General features: G+C 66.9%; 12 protein-coding genes across 12 annotated transcripts; 8 read left to right on the top strand and 4 right to left on the bottom strand.

Annotated features, from left to right (window-relative positions):
• Positions 1 to 212: 212 nt before the first annotated feature.
• Positions 213 to 3,389, bottom strand: MICPUN_104428 (predicted protein; the record flags this gene model as incomplete). The annotated part of the gene is made up of 1 exon (XM_002506379.1): positions 213 to 3,389. The coding sequence occupies one exon, from the start codon at positions 3,387 to 3,389 to the stop codon at positions 213 to 215; it is 3,177 nt and encodes a 1,058-aa protein (XP_002506425.1).
• A 753-nt stretch (positions 3,390 to 4,142) lies between these two features.
• On the top strand, positions 4,143 to 4,298 carry MICPUN_64583 (predicted protein; the record flags this gene model as incomplete). The annotated part of the gene is made up of 1 exon (XM_002506561.1): positions 4,143 to 4,298. The coding sequence occupies one exon, from the start codon at positions 4,143 to 4,145 to the stop codon at positions 4,296 to 4,298; it is 156 nt and encodes a 51-aa protein (XP_002506607.1).
• A 357-nt stretch (positions 4,299 to 4,655) lies between these two features.
• MICPUN_64582 (hypothetical protein) lies at positions 4,656 to 6,388 on the top strand (the record flags this gene model as incomplete). The annotated part of the gene is made up of 1 exon (XM_002506560.1): positions 4,656 to 6,388. One exon carries the CDS (start codon positions 4,656 to 4,658, stop codon positions 6,165 to 6,167), a length of 1,512 nt encoding a protein of 503 aa, XP_002506606.1. The 3' UTR covers positions 6,168 to 6,388.
• Positions 6,389 to 6,437: 49 nt separating this feature from the next.
• On the bottom strand, positions 6,438 to 7,904 carry PYR (dihydropryrimidine dehydrogenase; the record flags this gene model as incomplete). Its single annotated transcript, XM_002506378.1, has 1 exon — positions 6,438 to 7,904. The coding sequence occupies one exon, from the start codon at positions 7,902 to 7,904 to the stop codon at positions 6,438 to 6,440; it is 1,467 nt and encodes a 488-aa protein (XP_002506424.1).
• Positions 7,905 to 8,028: 124 nt separating this feature from the next.
• On the top strand, positions 8,029 to 9,090 carry MICPUN_64580 (hypothetical protein). The gene is made up of 2 exons (XM_002506559.1): positions 8,029 to 8,577; positions 8,689 to 9,090. The coding sequence occupies exons 1-2, from the start codon at positions 8,047 to 8,049 to the stop codon at positions 9,037 to 9,039; spliced, it is 882 nt and encodes a 293-aa protein (XP_002506605.1). The 5' UTR covers positions 8,029 to 8,046; the 3' UTR covers positions 9,040 to 9,090.
• Positions 9,091 to 9,345: 255 nt separating this feature from the next.
• MICPUN_104425 (DNA methyltransferase) lies at positions 9,346 to 11,037 on the top strand (the record flags this gene model as incomplete). The annotated part of the gene is made up of 1 exon (XM_002506558.1): positions 9,346 to 11,037. One exon carries the CDS (start codon positions 9,346 to 9,348, stop codon positions 11,035 to 11,037), a length of 1,692 nt encoding a protein of 563 aa, XP_002506604.1.
• Positions 11,038 to 11,300: 263 nt separating this feature from the next.
• MICPUN_64578 (predicted protein) lies at positions 11,301 to 12,368 on the top strand (the record flags this gene model as incomplete). The annotated part of the gene is made up of 1 exon (XM_002506557.1): positions 11,301 to 12,368. One exon carries the CDS (start codon positions 11,301 to 11,303, stop codon positions 12,366 to 12,368), a length of 1,068 nt encoding a protein of 355 aa, XP_002506603.1.
• Positions 12,369 to 12,635: 267 nt separating this feature from the next.
• On the top strand, positions 12,636 to 14,084 carry MICPUN_64577 (predicted protein; the record flags this gene model as incomplete). The annotated part of the gene is made up of 2 exons (XM_002506556.1): positions 12,636 to 12,695; positions 12,891 to 14,084. 2 exons carry the CDS (start codon positions 12,636 to 12,638, stop codon positions 14,082 to 14,084), a joined length of 1,254 nt encoding a protein of 417 aa, XP_002506602.1.
• Positions 14,085 to 14,168: 84 nt separating this feature from the next.
• MICPUN_64576 (predicted protein) lies at positions 14,169 to 16,002 on the bottom strand (the record flags this gene model as incomplete). The annotated part of the gene is made up of 2 exons (XM_002506377.1): positions 14,169 to 15,752; positions 15,892 to 16,002. 2 exons carry the CDS (start codon positions 16,000 to 16,002, stop codon positions 14,241 to 14,243), a joined length of 1,623 nt encoding a protein of 540 aa, XP_002506423.1. The 3' UTR covers positions 14,169 to 14,240.
• A 2,807-nt stretch (positions 16,003 to 18,809) lies between these two features.
• Positions 18,810 to 20,276, top strand: MICPUN_109594 (predicted protein). The gene has a single exon (XM_002506555.1). It carries the CDS (start codon positions 18,820 to 18,822, stop codon positions 20,236 to 20,238), a length of 1,419 nt encoding a protein of 472 aa, XP_002506601.1. The 5' UTR covers positions 18,810 to 18,819; the 3' UTR covers positions 20,239 to 20,276.
• Positions 20,277 to 20,348: 72 nt separating this feature from the next.
• MICPUN_64574 (predicted protein) lies at positions 20,349 to 21,629 on the top strand (the record flags this gene model as incomplete). The annotated part of the gene is made up of 1 exon (XM_002506554.1): positions 20,349 to 21,629. One exon carries the CDS (start codon positions 20,349 to 20,351, stop codon positions 21,627 to 21,629), a length of 1,281 nt encoding a protein of 426 aa, XP_002506600.1.
• Positions 21,630 to 21,704: 75 nt separating this feature from the next.
• Positions 21,705 to 23,024, bottom strand: MICPUN_64573 (predicted protein; the record flags this gene model as incomplete). Its single annotated transcript, XM_002506376.1, has 1 exon — positions 21,705 to 23,024. One exon carries the CDS (start codon positions 23,022 to 23,024, stop codon positions 21,705 to 21,707), a length of 1,320 nt encoding a protein of 439 aa, XP_002506422.1.
• Between the last annotated feature and the right edge of the window lie 170 nt (positions 23,025 to 23,194).

Below are 23,194 nucleotides of genomic sequence, written 5' to 3'. Positions count from 1 at the left end.
TTCACCCGCTCCTATCATCAACGCGCTGATCATCTTCGCCAGCTGTGTCGTTAACGCGGTGCGCGACGACGTGTGCTCCGACGCGTCTCGCCCGGACGTGGTGAGCTGGCAACACTGGTCCAACCTGCCAACTGTCATCAGGAACGCCGACGGTGAACGGACAGGCAGACAGGAACCTCGTAAAATCTTGGATTGATGAAGTCCGCCTCTCGTCAGAGCCGCGAACCGAGCCGCGCGAACCCGTCCCGCCCCGGCCCCTCGCCCTTCCCCCTCCTCCCCCCGTCCATTCCCCCCAGCCTCGCACTCCTCCCCACCCCGCCGGGCCACAAACCCAGCGTCTCCAGCCGCGCGCGTCTACGCTCATCCATCGACTCGGCGTCCATCGCGATTTTATCCCAGTCGATGGCCATCCCGCGCGCGTCCATCTCCCGCCGGCGTCGCCGCACCCACACCACCGGCGCCGCGACGAGGACGACGCCGCCGACGGCGACGGCGAACGCGACGGCGACGCGTGGATCGAACCAGCCGTCACCGCCCGGCCCGTCGGGCGCGGGGCAATACGAGTAAGCGACGGCGGCGGACGACGAGGAATCCATCGACAACGCGTCCACTTCCAGGACGGGGCACGGCTCCCAGGCGGCGGCGATGACCGCGCCCAAAACCCTCGTCGACGAAACGTCCACGACGCACGCGCCGAACCGCCCGGTGGGCACCGCGACGGAGACGTTTCGCCACCGGCGGCATCCGCCGGCGACTGACGGCGAAGCCTCCGCGAAATCAAACGCAGCATTCTCCGACCCTCTCTCGGAACCACCCGGAACCAACGTGCCGTTCGACGGCGACGTCTTCGCCGATAAGGCGCGGTTCAGGGTGGCGTTGAGACCCGACCACAGGTCCGCGAGGAAGGTTTCGTTTCGGGCGTCGTTCGCGGAAGAAGAAGCGCGGAAGAACGCCGTGCCCGTGCCGTTTATCGTTACGCACGGCGCGGGCGAGGCGGAGCCGTCCGCCCCGGGGGAACCGAGCCCGCCGAGGTCCGTAACGGTCGTAACGGTCGGACATCCGCGTTCACCCTGCCCCCCCCCTCCCTCCGCGTCGCCCCGCGCGCACCGTCCAACCTCGCCGAGCACCAGCGAGCAGTTCGCCGCGTCCGCTTCGGAGTAACGCACGGCTGGGGACGAGCCCAGGTGCACGGCGACGACGATCTGCTCCAGCGCCAGCGAGTTCTTCAGCGAGTTGGACGCGACGATAGATTCCAGCGCGGCGGCGGCGGCGTCAGCCTCCGTCGCGTCCCTCACGCTCAACACCACGTCCAGGCTCACGCCGGCGTTTGGGTTTGGGTTAGGGCTCAGCAGCGCCCGCCTTTTGCCCCCGTCGCTTCGCGCTCGCGTCGATCGAATCGATCGAATGAACACATCCTCCGCGACGACCGCCTTACCGTACGATCCCCCGTCGCGCCTCAGCGACCACGCCACCGCCCGCCGGATCCGCTCCTGCGAGTTCACCGACCTAGCCTCGTCGACGCCGATGCCCCCGCCGCTGAGCGCGAGCGACGCGCTCACCTCCGCGGGGGCGTTCGCGCCGCCCGCGTTCGTCGGCGAACGCACTCGAAGGATCGAACTTACACTCGCGGACGGGTCCAATCCGTCGTCGTTCGTACGCGCGTCCTTGTCGGCGTCACCCGGGCACGTCACGGCGACGACGCGAATCGTCCCGAGCGTGGCGAGGGGAATTGACGCGCGGAGATGCGGGGACGACGAATGAGGCGACGCCAGCGAGAGGCGGGTGATCCCTTTCGACGCGAGCTCGGGCTCGGACCCGCTCGAGTCGCAATCCGGGGTTGGGGCTCGGTCCGGGTCGGCGACGTCGCGCACGGACACCAACACGGTCGCGTCCGTCGCTCCCGCGAGCTCGGACGGATCCACGGCAAACTCCAGCGACGCGGGTGCGACGACCGTGTTGTTCTTGTCGTTGTTGCTGTCGTTGTTGCTGTTGCCGTCGTTGTTGCTGTTGCCGTCGTTTTCGTTTTCGTTCACGACGTCGACGCGTTGGGCGGATTCGCCGGGGGGAACGAGCGCCAAGTTCGGGGCGTTCGCGGCGGTCAGTATCGCGTACGTGACGGTTCGGCTCGGCGCGAAACCCGGCGCGCACGTCCACGCCACCAGCACCGCCTTGGCACGGAACGAGATCGGGTCAGCCGCGAACCTCCAGATTTTTTTCGCCCCCGCCGCTTCGTCGCCGCCGAGTTCGTCCCCCCCCGTCGTGCGCGCCCTCGTCGCGCTCGTGACGTACCCGTCGCCCTCGTCGCACCCGGCGACGACATCGGCGACGACGACGTCGGGGTTCGGCGGCGGCGGCGGCGGCGGCGGCGGCGGCGGCGGCGGCGGCGGAGACACAGCTGGCGGCGGCGACGGGGGAAACTCGCCCGACTTGTACCCGTACACTCTCAGGTCCGCCATCCGCACCCTTCGACTCCCCCCCGCCGCAACCGCGAGCGCCTCCACCCGCACGGTCCTCGCGTCCACCCCCGCGCCGGCGAAGGGCGCGGACGGGTCGTACCCCGCGTCGTTCGTGTTCAACCCGGGCGCTCGCCAGCTGTGCGCGACGGGGCCGTCGGGCGACGCGGATTTGACGATGGGGTCGTCGCGTCCGACGTCGAGGCCCAAAACGTCGGCGCCCGCGCCCGTCGCGCCGAGCACCACGCGCGTGACGTACCCCGGGTCGTGCACGTCGCTGACCGCGTCGTTCTTACGGCCGTAGCTCAGTCGCACGCCCGTCGGCGTGTACGCCTCCTCGGTCCATCGCGCCACGATCTCCACAATTCTAAAAACGTCGCCGAGGTCCGCTTCGATCCACTGCCCGCCGTCAGTCGCCTCGGACTCGTACCAGGTGGTACTCGCCGCGAAGTCCACCGCGCGCTCTGGGTGCGTCGCCGTGCCGCCGGACGCGTTCGTCAGCGGCCGAGCACCCCCGTTCAACGCGACGTTTCGGTCCGCCAACGGCATCGAACATCGCATCGGCGCGTCGGTGCCGTCAGATGGGGCGTACGCGACCAGGCACGGCGGCAGCGGCGGCGAGGGCGGCGGCGAGGGCGGCGGCGCCAGCTGCGTCGCCGGCGGCGGGGGACCCGCGAGCGTGTGCGAGGCCCGCCAGGCGCGGACCGCGTGCCTGATCTTGACCGCCGACGCGTTCCACCCCGCGGGCGGGGCGTCGGGTTCCCAGCCCCATCCCGCGGTGGGCACCGCGAGGAGCGCGGTCGCGGGGGAAGGGGTGGTGACGGCGGCGAGGACCGGCGACGGAGCGGTGGGTTCGTTCGCGCCGCCCGCCCCTAGCGGCCGCACGAGTAACGCCAACACCAGGACGAGCGCGCGGAGCGGGGACGGCGTCGCCATCTCCCGCCCGCGCCGCCCGTCAACGACTGAGAGGCGCGAGCGAATTGGTCGTGTTGTTGTTGCGCGAGGTCCCGTTTTTTGGCTGCCAAATCGGTCGGTCGCAACGAAATGAAGTGTCCGACCGACCACTTTTTTCCGTTGTCACACGGGAAGCGGCCACGTCTCTTCTCTTTTTACCGAAACCACCCTCGTCTGACTGGTTCGCTGTGCGGAATATTCCTCGCGCGAAATTTAGGTTCGGGTTGGACTTTCCGTGGCGCACAGCGCTCCGGGCTGGCTAATTCGACGGTTCGAACCAATCTTCGTCCACGTAACAAGCGGGTTTCGCGAGACCGGAGATCGGGTTGCGGCTGTCGTCGATTTCGGATAGCGGCGGGGTGGGAATCACTCCCAACTGCGTTCGCATACGGCCGAAGGTTGCTATTTGACTTCGTAATTCACCGCAAATAGACCCGCGCCAACCGCCGCGCGTTCGGGTCTCGCGAGTGCCGCTCGCACCGTTTGGTGCAGTTTGGGTGAGAAAAAGTTAGCGCGGCCCAGAATCCGCCCGGACACAACGCTCCACGCACGCACGCGAGCACCGAGTGTCAGCGCAACCCGCACGCACGGTCCCGCGACGGTACCTCATACGCGCGCACGCACCCGCACGTTCCACGCACAGGCCCACTCGAGCGCCGCGGCGAACGCACCCCCGCGGCGAGCACATCTTGAAAAAGCACCTTTCAGGTTGAGAAGCACCACCTCAGCGAGTTGATGAAGCCAGGGCTCAAGGAAGCACTCGAGTACCGTAGCTTCCTCGTCAAGGTTCAGACCAAGGCTTTCCACGTCATCACCGGACGCGGCTCTTCCTCCATCGCCGACGGCGCCCTCCCTTACGACGTCGTGCACCTCGCGGGAGGCGGCCTCTAAGCAGACGGCGTTGCAAGCGTTCGGCTTTAGATTTTCGATAGCGGGAGCCACCGTTATCTGGCGGCCCTAGGGATCTCGCGCGCACCGCCGTAGCACGCGTCGGCGACGCTCGCGGACCGGCTCCGTCGCTCCGAGAAGCAGCACCAGGCGCGCGGCGAACCGGCGCGCTCGCACGCGGAGGCGGAGCAGCCACCGGCGCGCGTCCACCGCCTTTCGCCGGGTCACCCTCGCCGGGTCCCTTTCGCCCAGGCGTAGCGTTATAGTCCCCCGTCGCGGCGGTCAATTTATTTTGACCCACCCAGCCGACTGAGGGAAGGAGGACGGAGGGAAGAAGCGGAGGGAAGGGAGACGCTCACCATGTCGCTCACCATCAAGAAGATCCCGACGGTGCTCAGCATCCACCAGATGGACGAGGAGGAGGACCCGAAGTTCGCCGGAGCCGTGCGAAGGTGTTGCCGCGCGGGCAAGAAGCTGCCCACGCTCACCTTCGCGCCCGAGAGCGCTAGGGACTCGCGCCTCATGAAGAAGGTTCGATCCTTCGGGTCGTTCGACGACCTTCGCGTGCCGGACATCGACGGGTACTCCAACGAGGAGACCGGGTCGTACAACTCCGACAGCGACTCGTTCTCGGGCGGCGGCTACGTGCAGGACGTGTCGCCGTTTGACAGGATCTTGCTCGCCGCGTGGGAAGATCGGTTCGCCGCGGGTCTCTTTCGTTACGACGTCACCGCGTGCAAGACCAAGGTGGTGCCCGGCGGTTACGGCTTCGTCGCGCAGTTCAACGAGGGCAGGGCGACGAAGAAGAGGCCGACGGAGTTTGCGGTGGACGAAGTCGTGCAGGCGTTTGACGGCGGCAAGTTCAACTTTACCAAGGCTGACAAGGCGGAGATCTTATTCGCGTTTGAGCGGGGCGATCGCGCGATGAAGAGCAGCGCGTACAACTCGGCGAAGACGATCGAGTCGTCGCCGAACGTGATGCTCATAAACGTCTCGCCCATCGAGTACGGCCACGTGCTGCTGTGCCCGAGGGTGACGGACTGCTTGCCCCAGCGGATATCCCCCGAGCTGTTGCTGCCGCCGCTCTACATGGCGGCGGAGAGCCGGAATCCCTACTTTAGGGTTGGGTACAACTCGTTGGGAGCGTACGCCACCATCAACCACCTGCACTTCCAGGCGTACTACCTCATGGAAGCCTTCCCCATCGAGCGAGCGCAGACGACGCGGTTGCCCCAACGCGTGTACAAGAAGCGTCACAGGCACGGCGTCGCGGTCAACCAGGTCACGGGGTACCCGGTTCGATGCCTCTGCTTCGAGCGAAAGGACGCGACGTTCGAGGCGCTCGCGGATCTTCTCGGTAACGCGTGCGAGCGTCTGCAGGAGCGCAACATCCCGTTCAACCTCCTCATCGCGGATCACGGCGCGCGGGTGTTTCTCATCCCGCAGGTTTTCTCGCATCGCGTCGCGAAAGGGGAGATTCCCGAAGACGTCGCCGCCACCGGAGTCAACCCGGCGGTGTTTGAAATCTCCGGTCACCTGCTGTACAAGCAGCAGGACGACTACGACGCGTGCACGCAGGACGCCGCGTTCAAGATGCTGGCGTGCGCGTCGCTCGGCGAGGAGGAATTTTACGAGACGTGCTCGCACATCCTCGCCGAGACGGAATCCGCGAAGGGGCTTTCAGACGCAATGCACGCGGCGGTGCCCGAGCACACAAACGCGGTGGTGCCCGATTCAAATGCGACGACGGAGGCGATCGAGATTGCCGCTCGCAAGCACAGGGATACCGCCGACGCGGATCCGGGTTCCCCCACGAGTCCGCCGCTGCTCTCCGATGGCGACAGCGCGGATGGGGTGGTGCCCGGTCACTGACAGTTGTGATATAATCGATTTTTTTGGGAGGGAAGGGGGGGAAATTCCGTGTAGGGGATACAGTAGAGAAGAGTTGCCGGCCGCAGTTGGCGCGTGGATTCGCCGCGGCCGTAGATTTCAGGGGGACATGCGCGAGATACCCACCAAGGGCACACGCGTCGAAAGCCGACCCTTCGCCGATATGATTTGTACTAATAATTATACGATGAGAGGAATTGAGGAACATATGGAATCCATCGAGGTGCACCCCGCGGCCCCTCCGCGGTCCCCTCACCGCCCTCCCTTCCTATGCGCCGCGCCTATCGCCTCCGCCACGGATTCGTACCCGTCCTCTCGCAGGCACGCCGCCAGCTCCGCCTTCATCGCCGGCACCAGCGCCGGGCCCGCGTACGCGAACGCCGTGTACATCTGCACCAGACTGGCGCCCGCCCTGATCTTCTCGTACGCGTCCCGCCCGCTCGCCACCCCGCCGCACCCAACGAGCGGGATCTTACCTCCGGTGAGCTGATACACCCGGAAGAGGACCTCGGTGCTGGGGTCCATGAGCGGCTTCCCCGAGAGCCCGCCGGCTTCGCCGCCCCTGGCGTGAGCCGCGACGTCCTCCGGCCTGGCGATCGTGGTGTTGCTGACGATGATGCCGTCGACCGCGCACGACGTCGCGGCGGCGACGACGTCCTTGATGTCGCCGTCGGTGAGGTCGGGGGCGATCTTCAGGAGCACCGGGGGCTTGTGCGCGTGCGTTTGCCCCCCGCCCGTCCTCGACTTTAGCGCCGACTCGTCTCTGGCGGCGAGCACTTTACGCAGCAAGCCCTTGAGGTGCGCCTTGCCCTGCAGGGCTCGCAACCCCGGGGTGTTGGGGGACGAGATGTTCACCACGATGTAGTCGGCGGTGTGACCCAACGCGCGCACGCCGAGCGCGTAATCGTCCGCCGCCGCCGCCTCCGGCGTGAGCTTGTTCTTGCCCAGGTTAACGCCGACGGGCGCGCCCCGCTCGGCGAGCCGACGCGGAACCCCGGCGCCCTCGGGCGTTACGGGCGTTACGGGCGTCGCGTCGAACTCGCTCTGCGTCGCGCGGGTGTCGGCGCGGTACGCCTCCAGCCGCGCCCGCGCCGGTTCGTGTCCCTCTGAGTTGAAGCCGTACCGATTGATCACCGCGCCTAGTTCCCGAAGTCGGAACACCCTCGGCTTGGGGTTACCGGGCTGCGGCTTGGGCGTGACGCTTCCGATCTCGACGAACCCGAAGCCCATGGCGCCCAGCGCGGGGAACGCCTTGGCGTCCTTGTCGAACCCCGCGGCCAGACCGATCGGGTTCGCGAACCGCAGACCCCACGCGTCGACCGCGAGCGCGGGGGGATCGCGCCTGGTCTCCACGGGCGCGACGCCGCGCGCCAGGAGTTCGATGCCGACGTTGTGCGCGGTCTCCGGGTCCATCAAGCGCATCGCAGGGGCGAGGTACTCGAAGAGCTTGAACTGCGCCGCGCTGCTCTGCTCGTCGTCGAGGAGGAACGCGTACGCGCCCGCGGACGCGGCGGCGGTGCCGAGCAACGCGGCGAACCTGGGAGGGCCCGATCCTGGGGATGAGGATGACGGGGAGGACGATCGCGCGAGGTGGGCGTCGGGGCGAGTGGAGGCGAGGCCGCGACGCGACGACGCGTGCGCGGGGGCGAACCCGAGGCGGGTGATGCTCGCCGCGAGGGCGCGAGCGCCCCTGCGCGCGACTGCCGCGGTTGGAGACATGCGCGGGGTGGCGCGCGCACGCTGCAACGGTTTTGGCCTTGAGAGCGAGCGCCCCACTGCATCACTCTTTGGATCCAAAAAGTTCCCTCTCGCGGCTTTTGACACGTGCTCATACTAGGTCGACCCAGGGCGCATGATACCCATGATGCGCGGATCGGACGCCCGGCGTAAACCCGCCGTGACGCAGCCGATTTCCGGCCACGGCTACGGCGCGGCCTCGCGCGCGCGGCGCGGCGGCGAGGCCGAGGCGGCGTCATCGCCGTGTGACGAAAACGTGGCGCTCGAGATGCACCGCGACGACCGCTGGACGAAGCACTTGTGCGCCTCCACCGCCACGCGCGTGCTCCTCGCCATGGCGCTCTTCGGCATCATCGGCACCCTGCTCCCCGTGTTCGCCATGCGACTGGGCGTTCGGGTCCCGCAAGTCGCCAAGACCGGCCCGAGGCGGCACGCGTTCACCGCCGTCGGCCTCGGCGACGGGCGAGATCACGCCGCGAGGGGTGTTTCAACCTTCTCGGGTCGCGGCGTCGCCGGGCTCGGCGCGTACGGCGGGGAGACGTCGCTCATCGGCACGCCCCTGAAGCCGTGCTCGGGGCCGGACCAGGCGGAGGCGACGGGGTGGGACAGGAGCGGAAGCTGCGCTTGGGACCCGACCGACTCGGGCTACCACGAGGTGCGTTCAACACCCACGAACCCAACAGAGACGACGCGTGGTGATCGCGCCCGTGGGACATTTTTTTCAACTGCTGATGTCCCCCACCATCCCTTTCCCCGTCGCGCGCAGGTTTGCGTCCGGATGGACGAGCGGTTCCTCGCCAACAGCGCGTCGGTGGACGGCAACGACCTGTCCTCCGTCGTGGGCCACGGCGAGCACTGGTGCGTGTGCGCGTGGGCGTTCGCCAGCGCCGTGGACAGGGATCCCACCGGCATGGAAGGCTTGCAACTCATGTGCGAGGAGAGCAACGCGAAACTCCGGGACGTGTACCAGCACTACATCGACGCCGGGGAGGGACTGACGGGCCCGACGGGGAACTCGTACGGGCCCACGGAGGCGCTCAACGCCGTCAACAGGCTGTGCCCCGAGCCCGACGCCAACTGGGACGTCATCGCGCAGTCGGGTCTCATGGCTGTGTGAAAAAAACTGACCCAGCCAGGCCGTGTAATAAAACTAAAATCGGGATAAGCGAGGCGTTCTCATACTCACTCGATGGCGGCGATGTCCGCATCCGGCGCGGCGGCGGCCGCGCGATGCGGCGCGTCTATCCTGACACCCCGTCGCGCGCGCCGCCTCGTCCAGCTGGTCCGCGCTGCGACGGCGGCGGGAGGCGACGTCGAGGTTGGGACCGCCGCGTGAGACAGGGCTGTGTGAAAAAAACTGACCCAGCCAGGCCGTGTAATAAAACTAAAATCGGGATAAGCGAGGCGTTCTCATACTCACTCGATGGCGGCGATGTCCGCATCCGGCGCGGCGGCGGCCGCGCGATGCGGCGCGTCTATCCTGACACCCCGTCGCGCGCGCCGCCTCGTCCAGCTGGTCCGCGCTGCGACGGCGGCGGGAGGCGACGTCGAGGTTGGGACCGCCGCCGAGCGAGAGACGTACCTCGAGATCGCCTCGCGCCCTTCGCGGTTCCAGGAGTCGCAGTGGGGCCCCGAGGACGTCTGCGTGGTGTTGCTCGAGGCCATGCGGGTCCAGTGGAACCACGGATACCCGTCCACCCCGCGCGGGTACCCCCGAACGACGCACGGCTTCCACGAGTACCCGGCCGGCATGCAGGCCGCCGCCGCCGACCGCATCCTCGACGTCCTCCCCGGAAACTCCCTCCTCGATCCCTTCGCCGGCGGAGGCACCAGCCTCGTCGTGGGCATGAGCAAAGGCCGCGAGACGTTCGGCGTGGACGTCAGCCCGCTCGCCGCGTTCGTGGCGACGCACAGGACGTGGAGGCCCGCCCCGGGCGCCGAGGAGGAAACCTTCGAGTGGATGAGGGCGACGGCTGATGCGGCGTTGGACGGCCTCGACGCAGCCGCCGTCGCCTCGCGTGAAGAGGAAAGTTCGCCCACGACGGGACTCGAACCCGAGACGTCATCAGGATCAACCTCGGAAGAACCGCCCACAACGAAGACCGGCGCGAAGAGGGGCGGCGGCGTCCCGAGGGCGTGGCTCGCGATTCGCCGTTCGCTGCGAACGGCGCTCGAGTCGCCGACCGGTATCGAAGCGCCGCCGCCGGGCCTCGGCGGGACCACCCCGGAGGGCGCGCTCTGGTTTTGCCTCTCCGTCGCGCTCCAGCGCTCGCAGAAGGGCCGCGGGAAGAAGAGGCATAAGAGGGGGTACAAGAACCAGCGGCGCAAAACGCGGGCGGAGACGGAAAACGCGTTCAAGTCACAGCTAGCGACGGAGGCCGAGTTAGACGCCGCGGCTTCGTTTCGAAAGTGCGTGGACGAGTACTGCGACAGGGTGAACGAACTCTGCGCGTGCGTCCCGGTGGGGACGCCGCCGCCGGTGATCGTCAACGGGGACGTCCGGACTCTTCCGGAAGCTTCCGGAGGGGGCCAGCTTCCGGCGGGGTCGATCGCCGCGGCGCTGACGAGTCCGCCGTATCCGGGCGTCTACGACTACCTCTCGTTCGCGAGGAAGGTTCGCGCGGGCAGCGGCGCCGCGCTGATGGCGGACGGAGACGGTTCGCGTTCCCCCGGGACCGACGACGGTTCGCGTTCCCCTGGAAACGGCTCCGGCTCCGACGCCGACTCGGACAGGCACGGATCTCTTCGGTATTTCGCCACCGCCGTGCCCGGCGACAGGACGTGGCCGGACGAGTGGAACGTCGGAGAGTTCGGGTCCCGGCGCGAGCTGCGCCGTGACCCGCGCGCGTTCAAGGAGGCGTGGCAGGAGGACCAGACGCGCTGGATCGACGTGGTGGCCAACGCGCTCGCGCCGGGGGGCAGAGTCGCGATCATGATTGGCGACGGCGCAAACGTCGACACCCGCGTCAGCACCATCGACGCGGGCGTTAAGTGCGGGCTTACGCACGTCGCGAGCGTGTCCATGGCGCTGACGCACGAGACGGCGGAGGGTCTAGTGTGGAACGCGGCGCGGCGGGAGCATCTCGTGCTCCTGGAGAAGCCGCGCGATCGATGACCCTGCTGCAGGGGTTTCGGATGCCGGTAGTATACGAAGGTTAGAGTTTTCACCTTTCCTCGACCAACCGTTGCAAATATGAAAATTCGAAATGACTCGCTCAAACGCCAAATGGAGTCCGTGTTCCTAACTGCGACGCTGTGCCGGATGTGGTCGAGCGAGCTGGGTCACACAAAGGGGCCACGTCAAGATCTCCGGCCGTCGTCTGGCGGGTTTTCCGTCCGGGTTTTCCAGTCGGGGTGGTGCCTTCAAACAAAGGAGCCATGCACGCGGGTTCGTTGCTGCTCGGAGCGTCGACGCTCCGGGGTCTTCCTCCCGGGGCGTCGTCCCCGCGCGATGTCCCGGTTCGGTCGGTCCGCGCGCTCGCACATCCGCGCGCCGCGTCCGTCGACGACGCCTCGACGTCCTCCGACGTCGCGACGGGGCTGGGCGCGAGATCTTCGCGGGGCGATTCGACGGGTAGGAAAGGGTCCTTCACGCCCTTCATCGGACGACGGCCGGGATCGTCCGCGCAAACTTCGAGCCGGCCCGCGCTCGAGACGGCGTCCACCGCCGCGTCCACGTCCGCGCCGTCGTGGAAGGACGAGCCGGCGATAGGACCGCTCGGCATCGAACGCGCGCACCTTCCCCGGCACGTCGCCGTCATCATGGACGGCAACGCGCGGTGGGCGTCGGAGCGCGGCGTCGCCGTCGCGACGGGCCACGAGGCGGGCGTGGACACCCTGCGCACGATAGTCAGATGCTGCGGCGCGTGGGACGTCGCCGCGCTCACGGTGTACGCCTTCTCGCACGAGAACTGGCGCAGGTCGAGGAGCGAAGTGGAGCACCTCATGTCGCTGCTCGAGCGAACGCTCGTCGCCGAGCTCCCGTCGCTCGTCGACGAGGGCGTCCGGGTGACGGTCATGGGGGACATGGGGATGATCGATGCGAACCTTCGCGCCGCCATCAACGACGCCGTCGATGCCACCAGACGAAACACCAAGCTGAGGCTCAACGTCGCGCTCTCCTACGGAGCCAGGCAGGACATCGTCAACGCGGCGCGCCTCCTCGCGACGGAAGCCGCCGCGGGGTTGATCGACCCGGAGGACATCACGGAGGACGTCCTCGGCGAGCACCTCGCGTCGAGGACGTTACCGGCGGAGGTGCGCGAGCCCGACTTGCTCGTCAGGCCCGGCGGGGAACGACGGGTGTCCAATTTTTTGCTGTGGGAACTGGCGTACACGGAGCTTTATTTCGCGGATCGAATGTGGCCGGACTTTGGGGAGCGGGACTTTCGCGAGGCGCTGGCGTGGTACGCGGGGCGGCAGCGAAGGTTCGGGAGCAGGGGATAGCCGCGTGGGTGGTGGGGGCGTCGCTTGTGTAGAGGACGAAAGATGTCCGGTTTGATTTCACGCGTACGAGTAGCGGAAGGAGGCGACGTCTGGAGCATCGGAAGCTTCTTACAGTACCCTCGACTGCTCCTCGACGACTCATCGCGCGACCCCAGCTGGTTTTGGAACAAAAAAAAAATACCGCGTTCGTGGTTGTTCCGGAACCCCGTGTCGTCGTCTGTTCGCCCTCGAGCCTCCTCACTCGCTCCAGCGACGCGACCGAGCGCCATGACCGAGGTCGTCCAGCCCGTGGATATAGCCCCACCGCCCGTCAACGCGCTCGTGCGGGTGCGGAACCCTCCCGACGCGACCCCTCCCCCGTCCCGATGGCAATTACGACGTGTCGTTGTTGAAACACGCGCATATCAAATCCGAGAAATGTCACCCGTCGCGGGGCGTTTCGCCCCGTCCACCGCCGTCCCTCGCCCCACCGACTGACCCCGCCGCCCGACCAAAACCCACCGTTCGTCGTTCGTCTCCCAGGGCGAACTCGCCGAGTTCATCGACTACCAGTCCTTCACGCAGGACACCACGGATCGCGAGGACCACAGCTTCTGCGGCGTCTTCTTCGACCTCTCCCCATCCGACGAGCTCCCCTTGTCGTACGTCGAGGTGACGTCCATATGGGTCCGCGGCGACCTCGGACCGTGCACGATATGGACCACCCCCGACGGCCACGGCGGCGTGCCCGGTCCGAACAGGCCGAACAGTAAGGTGTACGAACAGGACGCGTGGAGGTGCGTGTACGAGCGCGACCACGGCCCATCCTTCGACGAGTTCGTCGAGATGCGATTCGACGAGCCCGTGCGGTTGGAACGAGGCAAACGGACGGGTTTTTACGTCCACAGCAAGGCCCAGGGCGACCGCGCGGTGGTGTACGACGACCAGAGGTACGGCACGCGGGGCGTCGTGGACGACGGGAGGCTGGTGATCTGGCCCGCGGTGGCGCACCTGTCGTGTCGACCGTTCGGCAGGCGAGCGCCTTGGGGCGGCAACGCTCTACGTGCCAACCGGCTCTTCGTGGGACGAGTCGCGTACGGCGTGCGTTGGCTGCTGTGGCAACCGGAGCCGCAGTGCCACGTACGGTTTCCCGCGGGGTTCCGGCGCGCGGTGGAGACGATGGTGCTGTGCGCGAGGCAGCCCGGGTGCGAGCTGAGCCGGCTGGGCGACGAGGTCATCTTTTACATCATGAACAAGTGCGGCTGGGACTGGTTCGGGGAGAACATGACGGCGGACGGGCCGTCGTTCGAGGAGAGGAAGGCTGCGGAGCAGGAGGCGTACCGGGCGCGCGAGCGAGAGGAGCGGCGCACCGCGCTGAGGCAGATGTTCGGCGAGGGGATGTCCGACCAGGAGGTCGAGAACCTGATGGAGCAGGTGGACGATAACCCAAACTTGAACTACATGCTGCTCAACTATCTCATGTACGGAGACCAAGACGACGACGACGACGACGACGGCGGCGAGGATGAGGAGGCAGAGTGGGACCCTGACGACGACGACGAGGAGGAGGACGAGGAGGACGAGGAGGACGAGGCAGAGTGGGCCCTGAACGCCGACAGTTCCGGCTCGGACGACGACTCTGACGATCGTTCCGAGGACTTCGAGGACGCCGACGGCGGCGACGAGGACGAGGACGGGGACGGGGAGGAACCCGCCTCCATGGACGACGACGCGTGAGACGCGACCGCGACGAACGCACGCGAACATTCCCGCGCGACGCGCGATGAAAAAACAACGACGCAGAGTCACGAGTCTCGAGGTCGGGCAAATCAACTTTGATCAACAACGTTTCCCAGCGGTTCTATGACTCGGCTCGAACCTAACACCCTCGGCTCAATCCGCCATCTCCTCGTCCTCCTCGCCCTCTTCGTACTCGTCCCCGTCGTCCTCGTCGTACTCGTCGCCGCCGCCGCCGCCGACGTCAGGGTCGACCCGTCTGTTGAGCGAGAGCTCGTCCAGGAGACACTCGATGGGAACCTCGGGCACGTCGTCGTCGTCGTCGTCTTCGTCGTCGTTTGTCGCGGCGGCGGCGCGAGGCTGCGCGGCGGCGTCCCTGAAAATCTGAACCTGCGCTCGGACGTCCTCGTCCTCCTCCAGCTCCTGCATGAACAGCTCCTCGTCGTTGGCCCTGCGCTCCTCCTCCCGTGCACCCTTCGCCCCGCCCGCCGCCTCCTCCTCCGCGATGTCCATGCGCTGGAGCTTCCACCCTCGACCGACGCCCTTCTGCCGCCGCCGCCGCCGCTTCTCCTGGTAGCTCTTCTTCACCAGCAGCACGTCCGGGAGCTGAACGCCGTGCTTGTACTTCTCCAGCTCCGGGTCCACGATCTGCAGGGACGCGAGGTCGTAACCGAACGCGGTGTCCCCGGGGTTGAGGTGGTGGCCCAAGTGCGTCTTGGCGTGCAGGATGACGTCGTTGACGCCGAAATCCGCCAACCTGGCAACCTGAACGTCGGCGAGGAGGTACTTCCCCGCGCGTTGCCGGCCCATGTCCGCGGGTTCGATGTCCAGGACGATGTACTCCGTCATCATCTTCGCGGAGCCGATGGGCTTGTACGGGGACCTGTAGTACTGGTCCGCGGCGACCCAGATCTGCCGCAGCGTCGACGGATCGGTGAGCTGGAACGACGCTCCGACCCTGGTGACGAGCATGATTGGCCCTACGCCGCCGAGCCCGAGGGACACCTTGTGCGGAAGGCACACGATATCCTCCTTGCACACGGGCACGATCTCGACCATGAACGTGTACTGGTAGTTGTACGTGTTGTTGTTGGCGTCGTGGCTCACGAGCTGCTTGTCGTGCCTCGCGCGAACGGGCACGACTTGCTGCAAAAAGTCGAGCAGCTTCAAACCGTGCGATCGGGAGCCGTAGTAAAAGTCCAGGCCGTCGGGCTGGGACTTGATCCCGATGGTGTTGGCCTCCATGCCGTGCTTCAGGATGAGCTGTTCCAAGAAGAGGAACGTCCGCTTGTGCTCAACCTTCTGTCGCACCTGCACGCACGCGGTCCACTGATCGGCGTTGGCCGCGGCTCTCGAGCACGCGTCGCACATGTGCCACTCGACGACAAACTCGACGACGAAGGTCTGCTGCAAGATGGCGCCGTTCAGCACTTCCTTCTGGACCGTGAGCTTGATCTTCAGGCGCTTGCTGTGGGGCTCCGTCCATATGAAACCCGCGTCCGTGAGCTTCACCTTGCCCAGGCCCTTGACGCGCTTGATGCAGAACGTGAGGAGCTCCTTCGACTCGAGGTCCGCGCGGATCCAGTGCCGCGGCGGCTGCAGGTACCTGGCGCACTGGTTGCAGTACAGCACCGTGCACTGCTTCTGAATACCGTCCGTGATGTCAACCTGCGCTCGACGCGGCGGCGGGGCGGGGTTCAGGTCACGGCCTCGGGGAGCGTGTGGGAGGGGAGGCGGGTCCCGGGAGAAAATGCGGCGGCGGGGGCGTTAACGTCGGCGGGGGCGGGGCCGAGGCTGCTGGGCGCACCTGCGAGCGGATGCAGTCGACGCACATGCCCGCCGGGTTGGGGGGCATGCCGACGCCGCACATGCAGCACAGCACGTGCCCGGGGGCGTTGTGCTGCTGAACTCCGAACATGGCGAGCGTCCACGGGGCGCGGCGTCTCGGAGAGTGCTCGATGGCCACCGCGAGACAAAAAGTAGGCCACCGCCACCGCTTCCTGGTGCCTTCGTCGGGAGCCAACCACGCTGAACGCACGTACAAAACGTAAATGCCGTTAGTCTACTTTCGAACTTCAGGTGCGAACGTAACTGTTTGACTGTTCCGTTTCTCAAATATGAAATGGCAATCACCAAAACCAATCGCCGGACGCGGGGATGACAACGGCAAATGCTTGTCAAGCAACAATCCCTCAACGTTCTCGGCCAAACCGCGAGCGCCGTCGTGACCCGTCGCGCCCGCGCACCAGCACCGCGCGTCGTCCCGGTCTCATCGGCACATCGACACGACACGCGCGCGCCCTTCGGAACAGCCCGAGAAGCGCCGCTCGGTTCCGCGAAACTCGGTCAACCCGTTTTGGGACCACCCACGAGGTGAGAACATTCGGCTAGATTTCGTCGGGTCCATCGGCGCGCGCGCGACTCGGACGGGATGAGCGACGTGGAGGGCGCCGCGCCCTACGACGACGGCGAGGAGCGCCGCGAGAAGAAGAAGAAAAAGTCCAAGGACAAGGACAAGGACAAGAAGAAGCATCGCACCCCCGAGGAGAAGGAGGCGAGGCGCGCGCGCAAAGCGGCCAAGGCCGCGGCGTCCGCCGAGCTCGACGGGATCATCTCGGACGCCAACCTCGACGACGACGCGAACGAGGCTGGCACGCCGGGGCGCGTCACCGAGTCCACCGACTCACCACCCGCCGCCAGCAAGAAGTCCCCCGCCGCCAAGCCCAAGGCGGCGTGGGGGGACGTCGAGAAGGGATCGAGGGGCGGATCCAAATCGTCCGCAACCGACGGAGGTGGGTACGTCAAGCCCGCGAGGACCGAGGCGGCGGCGCACGCGCGGACCGTGAACGTGTTCCGGCAGAAGATGGGCGTCGACGTGCACATCGAGTCCGACGTCCTGGAACCCTACGACGAAGACGACATCCTCTCGCAGATTTACAACGAGTGCGAGCGCAAGGGCATCATCGTCACGCGGGTGACGAAGAGATCGAAGCACCACGCCGTCATCGAAGACGTCGCTTTCTCGATGGCCGACGACCTGGAGGCGATGGGGGTGCACGTCAACAAGGTGCGAATCGACTGCGTCCCTGACTACGGCGAGTTCGACAAGTCCCAGCGCGACGCGGCGGGCCCGAATTACGAACCCTTTCCTTACTGGAAAACCGGGCCGAAGGAACTCGGAGAGCTCTCCGTGGGCATCGGCCTGTACTTTCAGTCGCTGCTGTGGGGCCAGCGCGTGATGCTCGGGATGTTCTTCCTCGGGTTCTTCACCGTCATGACGTACGTCAAGTCCGGCATGCTCGACGAGCAGGTCAAGGGTGGCGAGCTCACCGGCCTGGCCATCCCCACGCTGGGATCGGTGGCGTGGGCGCACGAAAACGAGTTTCGACTCCTGTGGTTCGTCACCAACAGCACGTGGGACGGGGACGATCGATCGGTGATGATGGGCATCTCCTTCCTGGAGTGCCTGCTCGCGGTCATCTTCGTCGTCCTCGTCGGCTGGCTCTCCACGGAGCAGAAGCAGACGATCGAGAACATCGACGTCAGCAACATCTCGCTGCAAGATTACGCCGTGAAGGTTGACTACATCCCGCGCGACGCCGACCCGAAGGAGATTGGAACCCACTTCGCCAGGTTCGGCAAGGTGAACCAGGTGGTCATCGGGACCGACATCGACGGCGTGCTGGGTCTTCACAGGAAGCGCGCGGCGGCGGAACGCGCGGCGGAGACGGCGGAGGTTCGACTCGCCAAGGCGGAGTATCACGCTCAAAAAAAGGAGAACCCTTCCGAGGCGGTCCAGAAGGGACTCGCGAAGCTTCGAGAGAGGGTGCTCAAGCTCGACGGCAAGGTGAGCAAGATAATGGCCGCCATCGACGAGGAGATGAGCTCCGGCGAGCACGGCAGGTCAACCTCCGCGTTTGTCACGTACGAGACGGAGACGGCCAAGGAGAAGTGCGTCAAGCTGTACAAACCCGGTAACCTGTACGCGTGGTTCTTCCGACCCAAGAAGCTTCGGTTTCAGGGCCACCGCATGTGGGTCCACGTGGCGCCGGAGGGGTCCGACGTCATCTGGGAGAACCTTGCCGTCATCGGGCTCAACGCGGCGGTCCGCAGAGCGTTGGCTTGGCTCGCCATGATCATCGTGCTCTGCGTCACCGCGGCAGCCGTCGTGTACACGAAATCGCTCCAAAACTCCCTCCCGCCCGCCATCTCCTGCGAGACGCCCAAGCTCGACGGCACCCTCGTGTGCGACAAGATCTGGACCACCACCGGCGTGACCGGTCAGGCGTCCAAGGATGTCCTCGCCAACCTGCTGCAGTTTTCCGAGCAGGTTGACGGCACCGTGTGCCTTCGCGAGGAATTCGTGGTTCAAGGCCAGTGGAAGGGTAACGCAACCGCGTACCAGGGCGCCGCCTCACCCGCGGCGCTGTACGACGCCAACGGCGCGTGGACCGGCGGGTTCGACGCGAGCACGTTGCAGGACGAGTGCGCGGCGATGGCGTGTTTCGACTGCGTGTGCAAGGACAAAGTGACGGACGTCGCGATGATGTACGTGGGGCTCGCGGCGGACGACGACGGGTACAAGGCGCTGTGCGGCGAATACTTCGAGGGTAAGATGATCGAGGCGGGCGTCTCCGCGTTCACCGCGGCGACGAACATCGTGCTCGCCGTCTTGGTGCGACTGTTCGCGGGGTTCGAGAGGCACCACACCAAATCAGGCCGGGAATCTTCCGTCATGATCAAGCTCTTCCTGCTGTTGACGATTAACAGCGCGGTGATCCCGCTGCTCGTGTTCGCGGACATTCCCAAGCTGAAGTTTGTGCCGTACCTGTTCGAGGGACCGTACAAGGATTTCTCCGTGGGGTGGTACCAGGACGTCGGGCAGCTCATCAGCACCACCCTGCTCATCAACGGCCTGGTGTACCCGATGTCGGCGCTGAGCAAAGGCTTGACTCCCAAGATCACCCGCGGGTGCTTGGCTCCGTTCGCCGCGACGCAACGCGCGCTCAACGCCCTGTACGAGGGCGTCGAGTTCCCGCTGTCCGAGCGGTACGCGCAGCTGATGCAGATGGTGTTCACCGGCATGGTGTTCAGCAGCGGCATGCCGTGTCTGTTACCAGTCGCGGCTATGTTTTGCTTCATCGCGTATTACGAGGGCAAGTACACGATACTGCGCGCCAGTCGGATGCCGCCGAGCTACGACGAGACCATGGCGAAGATCTTCTGGTCCGTCATGCCCGCGTGCGCGTGGATCAAGATCTTACTCTCCACCTGGATGTTCTCGTACGAGCACGTGCCGAGCTACGTGAACGACGGAGCCCTGGATCCGGCGACGAGTCCAATCAGCTCGGGGTCGCAGTTCAACTTCAAGACTCGGCTCGACAGGAGCAACGCGGCGATCTGCGTCCTCGTCCTCGTCATGCTCGTCGTCTTCAAGATACTCAACGTCTACCGCAAGGGCCTCAGGGCGTTCTTCGCGAGGGTGTTCCCCAAGGGGCTGGTCGAGGAGGAGGAGGAGGAGGTGAGCATGACGCCCGAGCTGTCCATCGCTCGGAGCGACGGGATCATGAAGGGTCTCACCACTTTCCTCGTGCAGGAGAACCCTGAGTACAACGAGATCGTCCCGTCCTCGGCGACCAAATCGTGCGGCGGGCCCAACGGGAGCGTTCCCGAGTGGGAGGCGGCGTTCGCCGAGGCGGACCGCGAGGAGTCCGAGGCTGAGGCTGAGAGGCAGCGCAAGGCGAACGAGCGGGCGTCGAGGTCTCTGTTCGGCGCGAGCGACGTTCAGGCGGAGGCGGCGGGCGAGATGCCGGACGCGATGAAGAAGCGGCTCAAGAAGGACAAGAACAAGTCGCCGGGCGCCGAGAGGGTGCCGAGGAGGAAGAACTCGCAGGTGGCGCCGCTCAGCGGGATGGACGCCGGCGACGACGTCGTGGACTTTGGCGACGACGACTACTACTCGCGAGGGAGGAGGGCGGTTGGCGAAGCCTTCGAGGGCGTCACCGGCGGCGGCTTATCCGCGGCGATGGCGATGCAGCCCGAGGGGGACGTGGAGGCTGGGATGGACGCGGAGGAGGAGGAGGAGGAGAGAAGGAGGAGGAGGAAGGAGCGCAAGCGGGAGAAGAAGGAGCGCGAGCGAGCCGACCGCGTCTAATACAGTAACACTTGAAGTTGCCAGACGTTTTTCTCCTGATGTTGTTACTTTTTCACAACCCCTCGTCCTCCTTCCGCGTTAAAGACGCGCGCGGCTTCGCGCCGCGCGCGATGTCCACCGAGACGGACGAGCTGCGACGGCTGGAGACGTGCGCCGCGGGCTCGTACGAGATCGGCGAGCTCGTGGCTCGCGGCGGTTTCGCCAGGTGCGTGGTCCGTCACGGGCGCGGTACATCAGTCGTGATCGTCTTCCCATTCGTAGTCGCGGCGGTGGCGTGTCGAGCGACCGCCCGATTCCGAGCTCCCCGCGCTGACCTCCATCGCGCCCCCGCGTCTCTTCCCACGATCCGCAGCGTCCGCGCGTGTCGACGCGCGGACGACCGCGGCGAGCCGCTCGTCGTCAAGGTGACGTCCCTGGGGCGCGGAGCCGACGGCGGGGGCGGGATCTCGGTCGCCGCCGCCCGGCGCGTCGCCGCGGAGGTGCGGGCGCTCCTCGCGCTCGACGGCACCGGCGGCGCCGTCCCATCGGACGACGACGACGACGACGACGACGACGACGCGTCGCGCGCGCTCTTCCCGCGCCTCCACGATTTCTACCTCGTGACGGGGTCCCCGTCGGCCCCTTCCCACCCGGTGGAATCGCACCTCGTCACCACAATGTGCGCCGGCAGCCGCGACCTCCGCGCGTACATTCGCGCCGCGCGCGCCGACCGCCGCGTCGGCCTGCCGGAGTCGCAGGCGCGGTTCTACCTCGTGGAGCTCGCGGCGGCGCTCCACGCGGTGCACACGCGCGCGTTACTCGCGCACGGCGACGTCAAGCCCGACAACGTCGTCGTCGACGCGATCACCGGACACATCTTACTCGTCGACTACGACCTCGCCAAACCGTTGCCAAACCATCGCCAAACGATCGCCAAACGACCGCCGCCAAACGACCATCGCCAAACGGCCATCGCCAAACGAGTCGTCGTCGCCGGGACGGAGGCGTACGCGTCGCCGGAGCTCGCCGCCGGCGCCGCTCCCGACGCCGCGTCCGACTGGTGGGCGTTCGCCGTCGTGGCGTACGAGCTGTGCCACGGGAACGTCCCCTTCGAACCCGGCTCCGGCGTCGCTTCCACCCACCGCGTGTGTTTCCCCCCGCCGACCAGTGGCGGGCCGTCGCCGGGGGTGTCGGAGGATATGAAGGGGATGATCGTCGCGATGACGCGGCGGCCCGTCGCGGCGGCGACGGATCGGTTGGGCGGTTGGAGCGAGTTGGTTTCGTGTGGGGTGTTCGTTGGGTTGGAACGGGCGCGACGGGGCGGGGTGCCGATTGAGGAGGGGTGGGTGACTCTGCCGGGGGACGCGTGGGGGACGGGCGGGTCTTCCTTTCCGGCACGGAACGACGCTTGAGGTTTTAAACGAACGGCGGCGGCGCGCGACGAGTGGAAAGAGTCGAAAGAGTTGAAACGTTCGGACGTAGTTTGGTCATCGCTCGAGGGGCTTCCGGAAGCACTGCACGACGAAGGACTTCGTCACCCGCACCCTTCGCTCGCCGTACTCCCCGGCGATCGCGCGCGCCTCGAAGAACGCCTCGAGCGCCGCCGCGGACTCCTCCGTCCCGTGAAACGCTGACGGCCCCATCCCGACAACGTCCCTGAGATTCGCGAGACTCAGCGCCGTCGATCCCGCGACTCGCTCCTCCGCCTCGGCGACGAACCCGACCGAGACGAACGCCTCCGCCACCGCACCGCGCTTGTTCCCGGCCACGTCCAACACCCCCAACGCCTCACGCGTCCCCCGCTCCCTCAGCTCCGCGAGGTGATCGTCCCCGGGAGACACGACGACGACGACGCCGCTCGGTCTCAGCACCCTCCACAGCTCCGACGGCCGGCGCGGGGCGAAGACGCTCAACGCGACGGAGACGGACGCGTCCGCGAGGGGCAGGGGCGTCGCCGCGCCGGTGGCGTCCGCGACGGCCACCTCGGCGACGTCGGGGGGTAGGATGCGCGCCGCGAGCCGAGCCGCGGCGGGCGAAGCGTCGAGCGCGGCGAAGACAATCTTTTTATTTTTCATCTTCCCGGGGGCAATGCCGGCATCCGCCGCCTCCGTCGCCGCGTCAATCGCGCGCGAGAGCCACCATCCCTCGCCGCAGCCGAAATCGACGACGAGGGGCGGGGGCGGGGCGGCGGGTGCGGGGCGCGCGGCGCGGGACCTGCGCTTGTTCGCGGCGATGCGCCGGCGGCGCGGGGTGATCGCGACGTCGTCGCCCTGGATCGCCATCGTCTTGGAATCTTCCCGGTCGTCCTCCCCTTGCCCCGTGTCGCGGGTCAAGAAGTCATCGAGCGCCCGCGCGATGAGCGCGTTGGCGACGTTCGACGCGTCCGTGTAGTGTCCCGCGTTGAGGAACCTCCTCCTCGCGGCGAGCATCTCCGCGGTATCCCCCGTGGCGCGCGAACCCCGGCCCACCATCAGGTTGACGTGCCCGTCCTTGGCGACGTCGAAGGAGTGCCCGAGCGCGCACGCGAGGGCGCCGCCGCCCGTCGAGGAGGACGACGCGCGGCGGATCATGGCCCCGGCGCAGATGGGACACGCGAAGCAGCTCGACGTCTCGGCGGCGGGCGGCGTCAACCCGGCGCCGTCGCTGCGAGGGACCGCGGCGCACGACGCGCCGTGTGGGCGAGCGGCGGGCGAGCGGCGGGCGGCGGCGACGCGGGGCTGATTCCACGGCGCGGACCCGGAGCTCGCGCGCTTCGCCGCGACGAGGGACCGTCGCGCGCGAGCGAGACACATCGCCGGCGACGACATCGCGAGGCGCGCGTCCGCGAGGTCGCGACGGCGCGCGATGTCGGCGCGGGGCGCGAGGCGATGCTCTGAGGAACGTGCCTTCTTACTTTCAATATGTACTTGTAACAACTTTCAGTTACTTTCACAACAACGTGGCCGGTATGTACAACTCGTACTTGCAAACGATCGGC

The sequence above is a fragment of the Micromonas commoda genome, chromosome 15 (assembly GCF_000090985.2).
Source record: "Micromonas commoda chromosome 15, complete sequence".
NCBI lineage: Eukaryota > Viridiplantae > Chlorophyta > Mamiellophyceae > Mamiellales > Mamiellaceae > Micromonas > Micromonas commoda.
This window is presented reverse-complemented; position numbering and strand designations above follow the sequence as displayed.